At 35.2% G+C, this 13,836-nt stretch overlaps 1 protein-coding gene across 1 annotated transcript; it reads right to left on the reverse strand.

Annotated features, from left to right (window-relative positions):
- Positions 1-9,300: 9,300 nt before the first annotated feature.
- On the reverse strand, positions 9,301-10,766 carry LOC114302995 (putative germin-like protein 2-1). The gene is made up of 2 exons (XM_028248148.2): positions 10,469-10,766; positions 9,301-10,006 (listed from the first exon to the last, which is right to left on the reverse strand). Exons 1-2 carry the CDS (start codon positions 10,590-10,592, stop codon positions 9,456-9,458), a joined length of 675 nt encoding a protein of 224 aa, XP_028103949.2. The 5' UTR covers positions 10,593-10,766; the 3' UTR covers positions 9,301-9,455.
- Between the last annotated feature and the right edge of the window lie 3,070 nt (positions 10,767-13,836).

Consider the following 13,836-nt stretch of genomic DNA (forward strand, 5'->3'; position numbering starts at 1 on the left):
AAGGATCTCACGGAATAAAAGTATAAATACATTAGACTAAGTAGGTTATAATTTTCTTTAGTGGACTTATTAAGTTAAAACACCTCCAAATATGATTTATCAATAAAAAATCGTTATATAAATGCATTCACTCATCTATATCTTATATTAAAATAGTGCTATTAATTTCACCTAGCTACCTAATTTGGACTCACCTCTTTATAATTTTTTTTTAATAATTTTTTTATTACAAGTTTAGGTATTACAAAATTTCCATCCTACTTTTACATGTAACTTTTTAAACCTTAACCTTAACCTTAATTTTACACCGCTTGACTATCACCACCATCGATTGCCACTCCCAACCCCCCTTCACCCCTCTCCCTTTCCCAGCTCCTCCTCACCACCCATCACCCTCCCTAGACTCTCTCTAGCTCCTTCCCACCCTCCATCACTAACCTTCAGCTCCTTATCCCGTTCTCCAATAGCCCCCACACCTTTTATAAGGAGAAAAATCATGTGAGAGAGAGACATCTTGAGTACTATAAGAAATTAAGGTTTTAGAGAGAAAAATTTAAGGGCAAATTCAATTTTTAAGGATAAAATATTTTTGTTGCTAAAAGTGATTATTTTATTTTTAGTGACAAAATTGGACATTTAGTGATGAATTACTAACCTTTTAGGATCAAAAGTTGTCCAAAAAAAAAAAAAAAAAAAAACCTTTTTTAGGACAAAGTTGCTTTTTTTTTTTTTTTTTTTTCCCTTCTTAAAAGTGCATTTGTTAGCAATATTTTCAAAATTTTGTCTCTAAAAGCTCATTTTTTGACTCTTCGGGATAATCTTTTAGTGATTGTTTTCAGGACAATTGAAATTAATTCTCAAATATTTTTTGCAACAAAATTTACGCTTTTAGAGATAAAAAATCTTATATGAAAGTGTCCCTCAAAATCATTTAAAAAAATAAATAAATTACAAAAGTTTCTCTTTTCACCAATCAAAGTGCTCAATAATTTTATGATCATCATAATATTTTGTCACATTTTATTTACTCATCTCATGTATCATCATTACATTAATTTAACGGTTTTATTACTATCATTAATTTAATGGTCGAGTGGAAATTATGAAAGTGGCTTTCTACCCCAAACCATTCCATTCCACACCATACTAAACCATGTGTTTCAATTAATAGAGGTCACTAATATGAATCTTTTTCTAAAAAGAAAATGATATACAAACTTACTTTCTAGACTTAATAATATACAAGTGATATGATTGGTTGATAACTAGAGAAGATATGAGAAACAATATTGCCTTAGATATCCTAATTGATTGCCATATTATTGGGCTTGAAAAATGAATTTATTTTTTGGACTTGAATAGTAATAGTCTTTTTACAACTATGTAGAGCATTAGTTTGTAAGAAAATGATTGTAGAGCATTAGTTGTCATTTGCTACTTCTATATTGTCTCTCAAAATATCAACATATGATGAGTCCTATTATATCTTTTTTTTGGTGGTGTTAATTAACATTGCCAAGTTTAAACTCGATATATTGGTAAGATTTCTCCATGTGTGATATTGGTATAGATAGGTTGTGATTATTAGTGGTAATTGTTAGGTTTTTGTTATTGGCAATCTTGTTTGACAAAACTCGTTTCAGTTGTAATTTTGTTCAACTTTTATTTAAGTGAGGCTTTGAGTTTTTAAATGCGAATCCAACCCGAATTGTGCCTTGCAGAGATGTTTCTGAAGTTAATTTTTTTATGTTTTCTACTTTGTTGGCTATGTCAGGGATTGAGCTGTTCGGTTAACTTGCGGGGGTCCAGGGGGTAACACCTCTTGGCGGGTTTGGGGCAGCGCCCGGCGCCCAGGCAGGGTCGAGGGGTAGTGCCCCTGAAGCAAAATGAAAAATTGCAGTCGAAGTTGTTTTTCCGCTCGAGCGGCCTTTCTTGCGCTCGAGCAGAGATCGCGACCTTGCAGAAGTTTCACTCATCTGCAAAAGTATTGGGAGTTGTTTTTCTCCGCTCGAGTGGTCATTCCTGCGCTCAAGCGTAGACCTTGTTTAGTCACATGCGTTTTAGTTACTCTGTTCGATCGGTCATTCTTGCACTCGAGCGGAAATCGTGGATCTATTTTCTATAAATATGTGGTTTTATCAGATTTTAGGGTTACGGTTTCTAGATCTTCTTCTTGGGTATTAGGATTTTTATCTGGAGCTTTCTTTACTTTTTTCCTTTGATATTTGTGAGAGTTTATATCATGAATTGAGTGGATTATATCAAAGGGTTTGTTTATTTTGTTTTATTCACAAAAGAAAGATTTGTTCTTCGGTGGATTCTGTAGAATTTGGGCTTGAAGCTTTGGTAGATTTTGGAGTGGCTCATCGTCGTGGATTCGACATTGGCATTGTGGATTCAATGTTAGGCAAGACAATTTTGAGATGAAAACGGGGCTAGAAGAGGCACATAGGGGTCGGTTTGATTCGTACGTAGATTCGCTAGGTAATTGAGAGTACACTTTTGTAATTCCTTTATGTCTTCTTAGTGGATTATTTTGTGGCTTTTGCCCATGATTTTTTTTATCACAATTGGAGGCACTCCAATTGTGGTTTTTCCATGTAAAATCGTTGTGTCGATTTGTCTTTGATTGTTTCATTGGGATTGCTATTTACTGATTAAAATTGATACATAATCACAAATCAATATCTAAGGGATTTTTAGATTTTTCAATTGGTATCAGAGCGGGTCGCTTTATTTGATTTTTTTTTTTATAAAAAAACTATTAGAGTGAGATCTTATTTGATTTGTGATAATGGATTCAATTTGTGAAAGAAATTCCATGGTTCGACTACCCCTACTTGACGGATCCAATTATTCTTTTTAGAAAGCTCGAATGAGATCATTTTTAAAATCTATTGCTGAAAAAGTTTGGCAATCTGTCATGTATGGGTGGACCGAACCGATGATCAGCATTGATGGAGTAACCTTCCCCAAACCAATTGATAAGTGGGACACAATTGATTACCAAAATAGTAGCTGGAATAGTAAAGCTATCAATTCTCTTTTTTGTGCCATCACACCTGAAGAGTTTTGTCGTATTTGCAATTGTGAAGTCGCAAAAGAGGCTTGGGATATCTTACAAATTATTCATAAGGGCACTCCTTCTGTTAAATGCCCAAAACTTCAAAGGCTCACATCTAGTTTCGAAAACCTTTCTATGAAAAATAATGAGACCATTGATGAATTTCATGCGAAGTTGAGTGAGATTGTAAATTCCAGCTTCAATTTAGGTAAAAAAAATACCAGAATCCAAGATTGTGGGAAAAATTTTGAGGTCCTTGCTCGATTGGTTCCAATCAAAAGTTAAGGCTATTGAGGAGGCTCAAGATGTTGACAACCTCAAGCTAGATCATTTGGTTGGAAATTTCCAAACTTATGAGGCACATAGAAATTTCAAAAAGAAACAAAAAGATGATATTGTGTTTAGTAGTGCTCATATAGTTGGAAAGGATTTTGATGAAGATTGTGAGATTGACTCCAGGATTATGGATGCTTTCGTAAAATAATTTAAAAAGTCTTTTCTGAAAAGAATCCTAATCTTTTGGAATCAACTCATAAATCCAAAGGCAAAGGTAAATTCAAAATTAATTCTACAACCCAGAAGAAGAAAGAAAAGATAAAAGGGAACTCTAAAAGAGTCCAATGTTATGAATGCCAAGGATTTGGCCACTTTGCTCAAGAATGCCTTACTCGTTTGAGGAAAAAAAAAGCCTTCGCTATCACGTGGGGTGATGAATCAGAGTCTGACAAAGATGAAAGTGACAACGAAGCACAAGACGAAGAGGGGCATGAACAATTCCTTGCTTTTATGGCGGCTTCTGAAATTGACAAACAAACAGAGTATCTACAAAGGCCGATCGAGAATATCATTGATAATGAATCCTCGGGGAGTGATGATGAAGGACTTCAGCAAGCTTATGAAAAGTTGTATAAGGAATTTCTTAATTTATCTAAATTGAATGAAAAACTCACTATAAAACTCAAAGCATGTGAAAGTGAGAATGTCAAACTAAAGGAGGAGATTTTTGAGGCTAGGAATGATGCCATCAAGATATCTTATGATCAACAAGCCCTTTGTGCAAAACTCCTGAGCTACAGAAAATCTATACAACGTATGAAGAAAAGATTGATACTCTCGAGATATCTCAAGTTGCCTTGGAAGAGCTAATCATCAAGAAAAAGGAAGAGCTCAAGTGTGCTATGGCTACGATTGGTCTTTGGAACAAAGGATCAAAGATTTTGGACAATATCATTGGTCTTAACAAATGAGTTATGACAAGAGTGGCATTGGCTTTTGTGGTGACCAAGAGCAAAAATGGAGTGCATCTACATCTCATGATACAAGAACTCAAGGAAAGGGAGAACAAAAAATTCAACATGAGAATGGACTTCTCAATCTTCCCAGAGTTGGTAAGGCCAAAGAAAAGAAGGTACACCCTGTTTTTATTTGTCATCATTGTGGTATGTATGGTTATATTCGCCCTTATTGTTATGAGTTGCATAGGAGAGTGTGTCATAGAGATGGAAAAAATTCCAACATCTTGTGGGGTAGGAGACACTTCATTGATGGTAATGAGGTTAAGGGTTATATTAGACCTCGTTATCTTGATTTGCTTGAGACCAACCATGAATAGAGGTTGTGTTTGACTAGACCTAGGAATAGGAAGTTGGAAACCAAGTCGAGACGGGTTCCCATTGAAGGGAAAGGGACTCACAATGTCAAGACACCACCCAAGAACCACAATTCTCACAACTTTGTTCATACTAAAACGGTTTGGGTGAGAAAACTTGACTTGTGTAAATTTGCTTATTCATTTTAGTGTTTTTTTTCTTTTTTTTTCTTTTTGGCTGTTGGTTTTGTTTGTTTCTTTGTTCTTTTTTTTTTTGGATCGTTTTGTGTGTGCTTGTTTATTTTCTGTCATGCTTTGTTTTAAAAAGGAGGAAAAAAAAATCCAAAAAGATTTTTTTAGTATGGTTTTGCAAGCTTGTAATTTTTGAGAAGTTCTTGGTGCATATTAGAATTGATGAGAATATTTATTACATGTTAATATGTGTGTGCTTTTTCTGGTCATTACTTATTTCGGAGTGTGTGTTCTTTGATTAGTATGTCTCATTCTGCACACATTCTTGGATTAGCAAATATCGGAGTCTTCTGCCTTAATGGTCATTTTTCTCTATGGACTTCTATCATTGTATCTTTTGCTTTTCTAGAGGAATTGACCTATACTAGCACATCATGGGTGATGTTGAGTCTCTTAACCACCTTCCATCTTTTTGCATCTCCACAGCTTTCCCCTCTGTTCTTTGTTGTCCAGCCATGAGGAAAAGGCTACCTCAAAGTCACCAACTAGGCTATCCGTATTGTATCCATGCTTTTCTGGTTCTTTTTCCATACTTTTGAGCGTGAAAGCCGCCAATGAGTGTGCAAAAAAAAAAAAAAAGGAAAAAAATGTGCAAAAGAATGAAAAAAAAAAATGTTAAAAAGAAAGAAAGAAAAAAAAGATTCATTGATTGAGGGGGAGCCTCCACTTTTACTCAACAAATACCCTTTGATTCCTAGTGGTTTGACTTTCTTTAGTTGTGCTTAGATTCTCTTGCCGGAGGTCCAGCTTTCTGATCACTTCTAGGATTTGAATCTAGTGTTTGTCGAACTCCAAGAGTCACACACACACTTTTATCATGGGATATATGCTTTTCACATAATGCATCACTCTCTTTTATGAGGAATCTTCTAGAGGCTGTGCATATTGTGTTTTCAAATAATTGTGTTTCTTGGATAATCTTGTGTGGCTTAAGGCACAAATCTGAAATTCCTTACTTGCTCTACCATATTATTTTTTGTCTTTTTTCTTCTTGTTCAATGTTTTCAGTGTTTGTGGTTGCTTTTAGTGAGGGGGAGTTTGGTCTATCATTGCAAGGGTTTTTTTTTTAGCATGAACTTAAATCAATTGGTTTGGTAAGGGAGGTTAGCATTAGTTGGTTTGTATGTAGCTGTCCACTACTTGTTTATTGCTTAGTTCTCGCAAGTTCTTAATTTTCACATCATCAACATCATCTTGTCCTGGCTTGTGTGGTTTATGCTCTTGCTTTCGTTGATTGTGCTTCCTTCGACAATTCATGTCAAAAAGGGGAAGAAGTTTGAGTCAAAATCAAAATGGTCTTTGAGTGTGTTTGCATGTTTCTTAGGATTGTCATCTACTCATGCTACATGCTCTTAAAATCTCGAATTTACATCTATTCATATTGCCATCTCATGCTTCAAGATAATTTGGTCATATGTCTACTGCTTTTTCGCATACTCTTGTGGCACTAATAGTTGTTTTGGAGATTGTGGCACTAATAGTTGTTTTGCAAATCATGACTTTGAGAAAAAAGTTTGCTTTTGTTGGCTATAATGGGTTTTGGAGATTGTGGCACTAATAGCTGTTTTGCAGATCATGACTTTGAGAAAGAAGTTTGCTTTTCCAGGCTATAACGGGTTGGGTGATTAGGATTTTATTTGTTAGGTGTATTTTGTCACGGCATTGTAAAATGGGGAGATTGTTAGGTTTTTGTTATTGGTAATCCCATTTGACAAAACTCCTTTCAGTTGTAATTTTGTTCAACTTTTATTTCAATGAAGTTATGAGTTTTTAAATGCGAGTCCAACCCTAATTGTGCCTTGCAGAGATGTTTCTGAAGTTAATTTTTTCATGTTTTGCCATTTTGCTGACTATGTTAGTAATTGAGCTGTCCGGTCAGCTCGCGGGGGTCGAGGGGGCAGCCCTCTTAGCATGAAACCTTAGATTTTGTAATAACAAGTTATGATTTTAACATTCATGTTCTTCATGTTCTTCATGTCCTTCAAGGAGGAAACCCAGATTTCCAGACCTTCCCTAGGTGTGATCACCGAGACCACTCTTGCCTAGATCCCACACATAGGCCAAGCATTGTATCTCACCTTGGCCTACCTTGCATGATCACTTGTACCTTAGTCTATCTTGCATGCACACCTAGGCTAACCATTACATCTCCTAGGTCGAGATGTTCATCATCTAGGCCGACCATGGTACACCCTTGCCAGCATCTTGTAGCACCTCGGTAGAGAGCTACACAACGAAGCCTAGGTAACTACACCTCGGCCAACAGGTGTGGGACCTCGGCCAAGACCTCCTGAGTTCACCCAGCTAGGTCATTTTAGCCTAGATCATCTCTGTGCATCCATTCCAGGATCTGGTTGGTACCCAGCATGTTTTCCCCTATGTTTTCCCTAGAAGAATCCAGCATGTTTTCCCTAGATCACTTGCATTCATGTAAAGCTTGTTTTAAGAATGCATTTCATATCCATCTTTGAGCATCTATTCTTGTCTTCTTGAAGTGCATTTAGTAGAATTTGCCATATATTTGTAGGTCTTGGATCCTTGCTTTAACCCCGACGTCCGAAGAGCTATGTGAGTGGTATTTTTAATAAAGCTATGTTATCATGTTTTGATAAGCTTTGCTTTGCCTTGTTTTGAAAAGTATTTGATCGAGCATGAATGATTATCCCTATTTTGTATATCAAGTATTATCTTGTTTTGATGACATTCTTGAAAGTCCTTAGTGCCAGGGGACTATAATGCAACTGCACCCTTGTCTTGAAAGTCCTTAGTGCCAGGGGACTATAATGAAACTGCACCTTTGTTTTGCCACCGACGGTCTATGAACGGGTGGGTTTGTTTTGTCAGGAATGTCATCGCCCCATGTATTATGTAGATGTTATTAAACATCCCAAGAAGATTTGAAAGGCCAAGATTTGATTGATGAACTTGATTCATCCCATGTTTTGAACAAGCTATGATATATGTATTGTTTTGACAAGGACCTCGGGAATCATTCATTTAACCCCTTTATTACTTATACCATTCACTGAGTATCCAAGCTCACTCTCTCCTTATATATATGTAGGTAACAAGCATGAAGGCGGTGACGCCGAGATGTGTTATTTGCAAGATGATGTTTGATCCATGTTATGTCGGCATCTTGAAGATTATGCTTCTTGACTTTATATTTCATGTATTTTGTATATGTCGGCTTGAGAAGCCTTTTGATCAAGATGTAACATGTACTTTATTTTATTTGTATTCAAGTTGTAAAACCATGCTAAGATGTATGTCATTTCATTTGATCTATGCACAGCTCTTATGGACTACTTAGATTTAAATATATTGCTTCCGCACATGTAAGCCCCATATGTCTACTCTGATTGTGTGTGAATCTTTGTAAATTGGCCTTTGGTAATCTCGGATTATTGGCCATCACAACACCATTCTACTAGGGGCGGAATGGGGTCGTGACATGCAGCTAGCATGGAGAATAAGTGTTAAAATAGTTATTATAGTAGCTATCTTGTTGAAGGGATTAAAATGGATTGAAAGTAGCTACAATAACCAACAAACCTTTTTTGAAGAGCCCATTACAGATGCACTTAGCTTGTTATTATAGAAGATTTTTTTTTTTTGCTAATTTTTTTTTATTATTATGAAAAGATGAAAAATGAGGAGAGAGGGTGAAGGAAATTGAGGAGTAAATAACTGTTTTTAACGTTTAGCTAGTGATTTTGACCAGCTAAATTTGGCTAGCAAAAAGTAGGGGAAAGAAAAAAAAAATAAAAAAAAAAATAAATTACAAATACATCTTTTGAAATTTGATTAAAATACAAATTATTCCCTATGGTTTTGAAAATTACATTCCACCTCCCAAGATTTCTAATTTCATAACAAATCGCTCACTTTTATTAATAAATCATCAAGTCACTAAACAGTTGTTAATGATGTTAAAAATATGTTTCAATTAATAATTTTGATAATTTTATTATTGTATAGGAGAACAATTATGCTTTTCATTTTTTTAGTTAATTTGTTAAATAAATTTTTTTTCAAACCGCAAGGGATAATCTGTACTTTAAGCAAATCTCAAGAGATGTATTTGTAATTTATCAAAAAATAAAATAAAATAAAATAAAGGCAAATAGCTATACCTCACTGGAAAATTTTAGATGGTCCGTTGGAATTATTTTTTTAATATTTTGCCTTGTTTCTAAATTCTAAAATCATCCACATCAAGAGTATAACCAAGTTAGATTGATTTGAGGATTCAATAACCAAAGGTTTGATGGTCCATTGCCGTCTCCTAACAATTGAATATGGGAGACTAGAGAAAGATCAGGAGGGTGACCCCCTTATATGAGAGAGAGAGAGAGAGAGAGAGAGAGAGAGAGAGAGAGAGAGAGAGAGAGTATTAATTAGCAAACTTTGTTATTGTAAAAATATAGGAAAACAATTATAAGGAAATCATCCACAACCAACCCGCTTATTCATGCTATATTGAATCATATCTATTTAAATTTTAACAAACAATAGATTCATGTGGGTACTTTCTTTTTGTTTATTTCTCTAGTTGTTGGGCCACCAGAATTGAGCTTGAAGATGGTCTACCACTTTCTTGTCCACTTGGAATGCCTTAGCAAGAACATCATCAGAAATTTTTGGATTAGACCCAAACACTGCGTTAGCAATGGTAATGACACCAGGATTTTGGCTGCTCAAGCCAGCAAGAGCTACTGCATTAGTCTTTCCCTGATTAAACTGGAAGTGAATGAGACCTTCTGGGAATACAAAAACATCTCCTGGGTACAAGACCTTTGTGAAGAGGCGGTTGTCAGGGTTGGAAGTCACGAAGCCGACATAGAGAGTACCCTCCAAGACCACAAGGATCTCAGTTCCGCGAGGGTGTGTGTGGGGTGGGTTGAGGCCATAAGGTGCAAAGTCGATGCGAGCTAAGGAGATACCAAGAGTATTAAGGCCTGGTATTTGCATGACATTTACAGGAGTGACTGTCGATCCAACTGGATTAGATGTGTTTCGTGGAGTGAGGAGGCCAGAGTAGAAAAAGTCATTGGCTGTGGCGAGCTTTGGGTCATTGCAGAACTTGCCATTCACGAAAACTGTATGCAAATGAATCAAGTTGTGCTTCAGTAAGGATTGGGTGAAAGAAAGAAAGAAAATCTTATATAAAATAATAAAATTTCAATATTGTTACGATGATCTAATCTAAGAAAATAAAAACCGATCCTTTACAAACTTAAACAATTAAAATGTAGAGTATATTTCAGGTAGCAAAAGTGCAATTAACCTTTTTTAGCTTGTGTATTTTTTGTTCCAAAACTAATACTTATTCTTACAATGAATACTAATGAAGCGAGTTTGGAAGATAACTTTCATACACATGTCATCCATTGAAAGTGAAATTGCCACAATTAAATGTTGATTACTAAATGACAAAAAAATATACTAATTGGGCTGTGTTTTTTATTAAATTAAATTTGCCACTAAAATCATATTTGAAAGCATGAGACTTGAGTTTGGAATGTAAAAAGTTGGGAGATAGAGATGAGTGAAAAATATACCAGCAGATTTCGAGTCTTTGACAGCAACACAAAAGTCTTGTAGTTGACTTGGATCAGAAGCAGAGGCAAGTGTAGAAGCCAAGGCCATAATGGCTATGGCTACGAGGATGAAGTGAGTGGCCATTTTTATCAATTGAAAGCAAAAACACAAAATTTGTTTGTTTGAAGCAAACTGGAATTTCTATATATGCCTAATTGCTTGAAGGAGGTGATAGATATCTAGCATGGAAAACCTGACTATTTATAGATATAGATAGAGATAAGAGTAGTTGAATTTTGTGATTATATTATTTCCAATGCCAATAAGATAAGAATTACCAAGTCCTCAATGGGTAACTTTTTTCCGCAACCACCATTGAATTCAAGGATATGAATGGTTCTTCAATATCTTCACACGTTTCTAATTTCTTCTTCTAACTGCTTACATCAACATCAGGGTGGCTTTGGCTCAAAGCCAGAAAATCGTCTCTATCCAACAAAAAAAAAAAAAAAAAAAAATTGTCGCTTTGGGTTTGAAAATTGATTTTAAAAAAAAGGTTTAATTTTTTTTTTAGCTATTATGTTATTTCATAAAAAAAAAAATCTGAATTTTAAAGGCCCCAATAAAGCTTAGTGAAAATAAAAAACTCATAAATGATTGATATATTGAATTATTTAAAATTAATGGATGATATCTTTTTCCAAAAAAAAAAAAAGAATAATAATAAAAGAATAAAAAGCCAATATGTTATTATACTAGTTAGTCAAAAAAATATTCAGGAGTCTAATTGATTTTTGGAGATTGGTTAGGTTATAAAATAAAAGTTTTAGTGGCACATTAGTAAATTTTATTTGATTATAAAAGACAACGGATGACAGTGATAAAATTGATTCAAAACCAAATAATTTAGCAATAATGAGGTAACAAAGCTAGCATGGCATTGACATAGGTATATATAATGTTTAAGAGTCAATGATGAATTTGTCTCATATTTGTTAATAGAATATGATAATGTTTTTTTACCCAGTCTTCCACGGTTACATGATGAATGATTCTTCAACTGCACCAATCCATTTTTTATTAATTAAATTGTAGTGACCATTTTTTAGATTTGTAAAAAATAAAATAAATCTTTTAAGTTTTGGTATATAATTATATTGAGTTATGTTTGAATAAATCTTTTAAGTTTTTTATTTATTTTTTATTTTTTATTTTTTATTTTATTTTGAGTGTGGTGTCTGTCCAAATTGGTTTGGGGTTTGGGGCTTGGGGCTGCACATGCTTGGTCTAGTTGTGTATCTGTGAAGTATGTTTCTGAAGCAGGGTCAGTGGATTGATCTGAAGTAGGTTGTGGATGCTTGGCTGTCACTGGTTACTGAGACTCTGATCTGTCTCTGCTATATGCTGTCTATGTCTCTGGTGCTGTCTTGGTGTATGCTTCTACTGCCTTGGGCTCTGATTTGGGGTGCTGTATGCTTGAGTGGCTGCTGTTTGTCTATGAGGTCTGTGTAGCTGCTGTTGGTAGCTTTTGGCTGCGTAGCTGCTGGGTATCTAGCTGCTGGTAGTTTTTGGCTGCAGGGGAGCTGGTGTAGTTTTCATGATTGGATGCAGTTTTGGAGTTGCTGCTAATGCTGCTGGTCTGATCTGTCATTCAGTTTTGTTTGAGTGCAGCTGCTGTGATGGATTTCAAGGTGCTGTGCTGCTGCTGAATCTGTTGTGATGTGTTGCTCTTTGGATGCTCAGTTATGCTGCTGAATCTGTTTAGCTCTGCTGATGCTAGCTAGGTGGTGACTATAGGTGAAGCTATTGAATTGGTGTTGAGTTCTCTGGTGTGTGGTGTTTTTTATTTTCTTTCTACGCATGGTTTCTCACCATCCCTTTGTGGTTGAGCTCGCAGATGATTGAGCTTTTTTCTCGGTGCCAACCTAGTTGGGATTGGGTTTGTTAGCTATGATGTGCTTTTGCTCTCCCACCTCTTTATTGATGTTCATCTTGTATGACAATCTTTACTGTATTTAAATAAATTAAAATTTGTTGTGTACTAAACAACAACCAGAATAAAAAGAAATAAAGGAAATGAGAGAATTTGTTTGATTATAAAAATCAAACTCGAAATAAAAATAAATAAATAAAAACAGATTTTATTTTGTTACAAAAAGAAAATTAAAATCTGATTTAAATAAATAACAATAACACTGAAAATAAATTAAATAACTTAATTTAATTTGTTTGAATTATAATCTGATCAAGTCCAGTGTTTGACACTGTGTCTTTAAGACAGATTCGTCCTCTCCACGGTGCTTTCAGAATTTGGACGTCTATCTCCCAGGATGAAATGATCTACTACAAACAATAGCAGCACTACAAATTGTTTGCTTTACGAACACACTAAATGTTTACGCTCTTTCTTTTAGAAATTAAATGCAGCAAAATGCAGAGATTTATAGCAGAGGATGGAGTACGAAAATTGCAATAAAATCCAAATGGGAGGCTAGTCTATTTATAGATGTAAAGGTGGCTGCTGGTTTTGAATTAAACAGGTATGAAACCTGTTGGTTTTGAATTCAAACAGATTTGAATCTGTTGGGTTCATGATTTAAACAGATACAAAACCGGGAAGTGCCCTGTTTGGATGTACGTTAAAAACCAGATTAGTTTATTTCGGGAAGGGCCAGTATTGGGCCCTGTTTGAATTCAAATGTTTTTTGCCCAAAAAGATTAGTATTGGGCCGAACAAGCCCAACCTCACACCATGCACCCGCATCCAAACCCAGCCCGGAAGGCTGGCGGCAGCGCGCGTGTGGTGAATTTTGGGTCTAATGGGTCTAGTCCATAACCTCTCCCTCTAAAACACTTGGTACCCCTTGGGGCACACCCCAAGTACCAAACCAAGCCTTTTAAACCCATTCAAAACTTCCTACCAAATTAATGTGGGACAAACCATTTTACAACCTTAAGGAATTTTCACCAAAACTCTATTTCCATGGAGCATATTTTGGCTTCAATTTTCCATTCATTTGGTAATGGTTTTGAGCAACCCAATATACCACGTGAATCACAACGCGGCATAGAACGCGTTACCACTTTGACCCGTGAAAATTGACGCACGGGGCCCACCTAAAAAATAGACCAAACTTAGGAAGAAATTCTGGTTTTATCTAGAATTTTATAACCATTTCCAACACATCTCATATGTATTTGTATGTTTTTTGTCATCAATAAAGTTCTCTTTTGCTGATCAAAAAAAAAAAAAAAAAGAAGGGAAAATTCACGTGTAGATCCTAAGAAGTGAATTTATTGTCTAATAGGTTCTATGATATTTAATGGTATTTTTCATTAAACACTATTAAAAAAAGTTACTAATTATTAATTTCAACGACAGATTAAA

This window comes from Camellia sinensis, chromosome 13 (genome assembly GCF_055761805.1).
Source record: "Camellia sinensis isolate YWXY chromosome 13, ASM5576180v1, whole genome shotgun sequence".
Taxonomy (NCBI): Eukaryota; Viridiplantae; Streptophyta; class Magnoliopsida; order Ericales; family Theaceae; genus Camellia; species Camellia sinensis.

Excerpts from the sequence above, each read along its gene's own strand:
- LOC114302995 (XM_028248148.2), bottom strand. The coding sequence starts at position 10,592 with ATGGCCACTCACTTCATCCTCGTAGCCATAGCCATTATGGCCTTGGCT. Across the intron at positions 10,007-10,468 it reads CAAAGACTCGAAATCTGCTG|TTTTCGTGAATGGCAAGTTC; the intron begins GTATATTTTTCA and ends ATTTGCATACAG.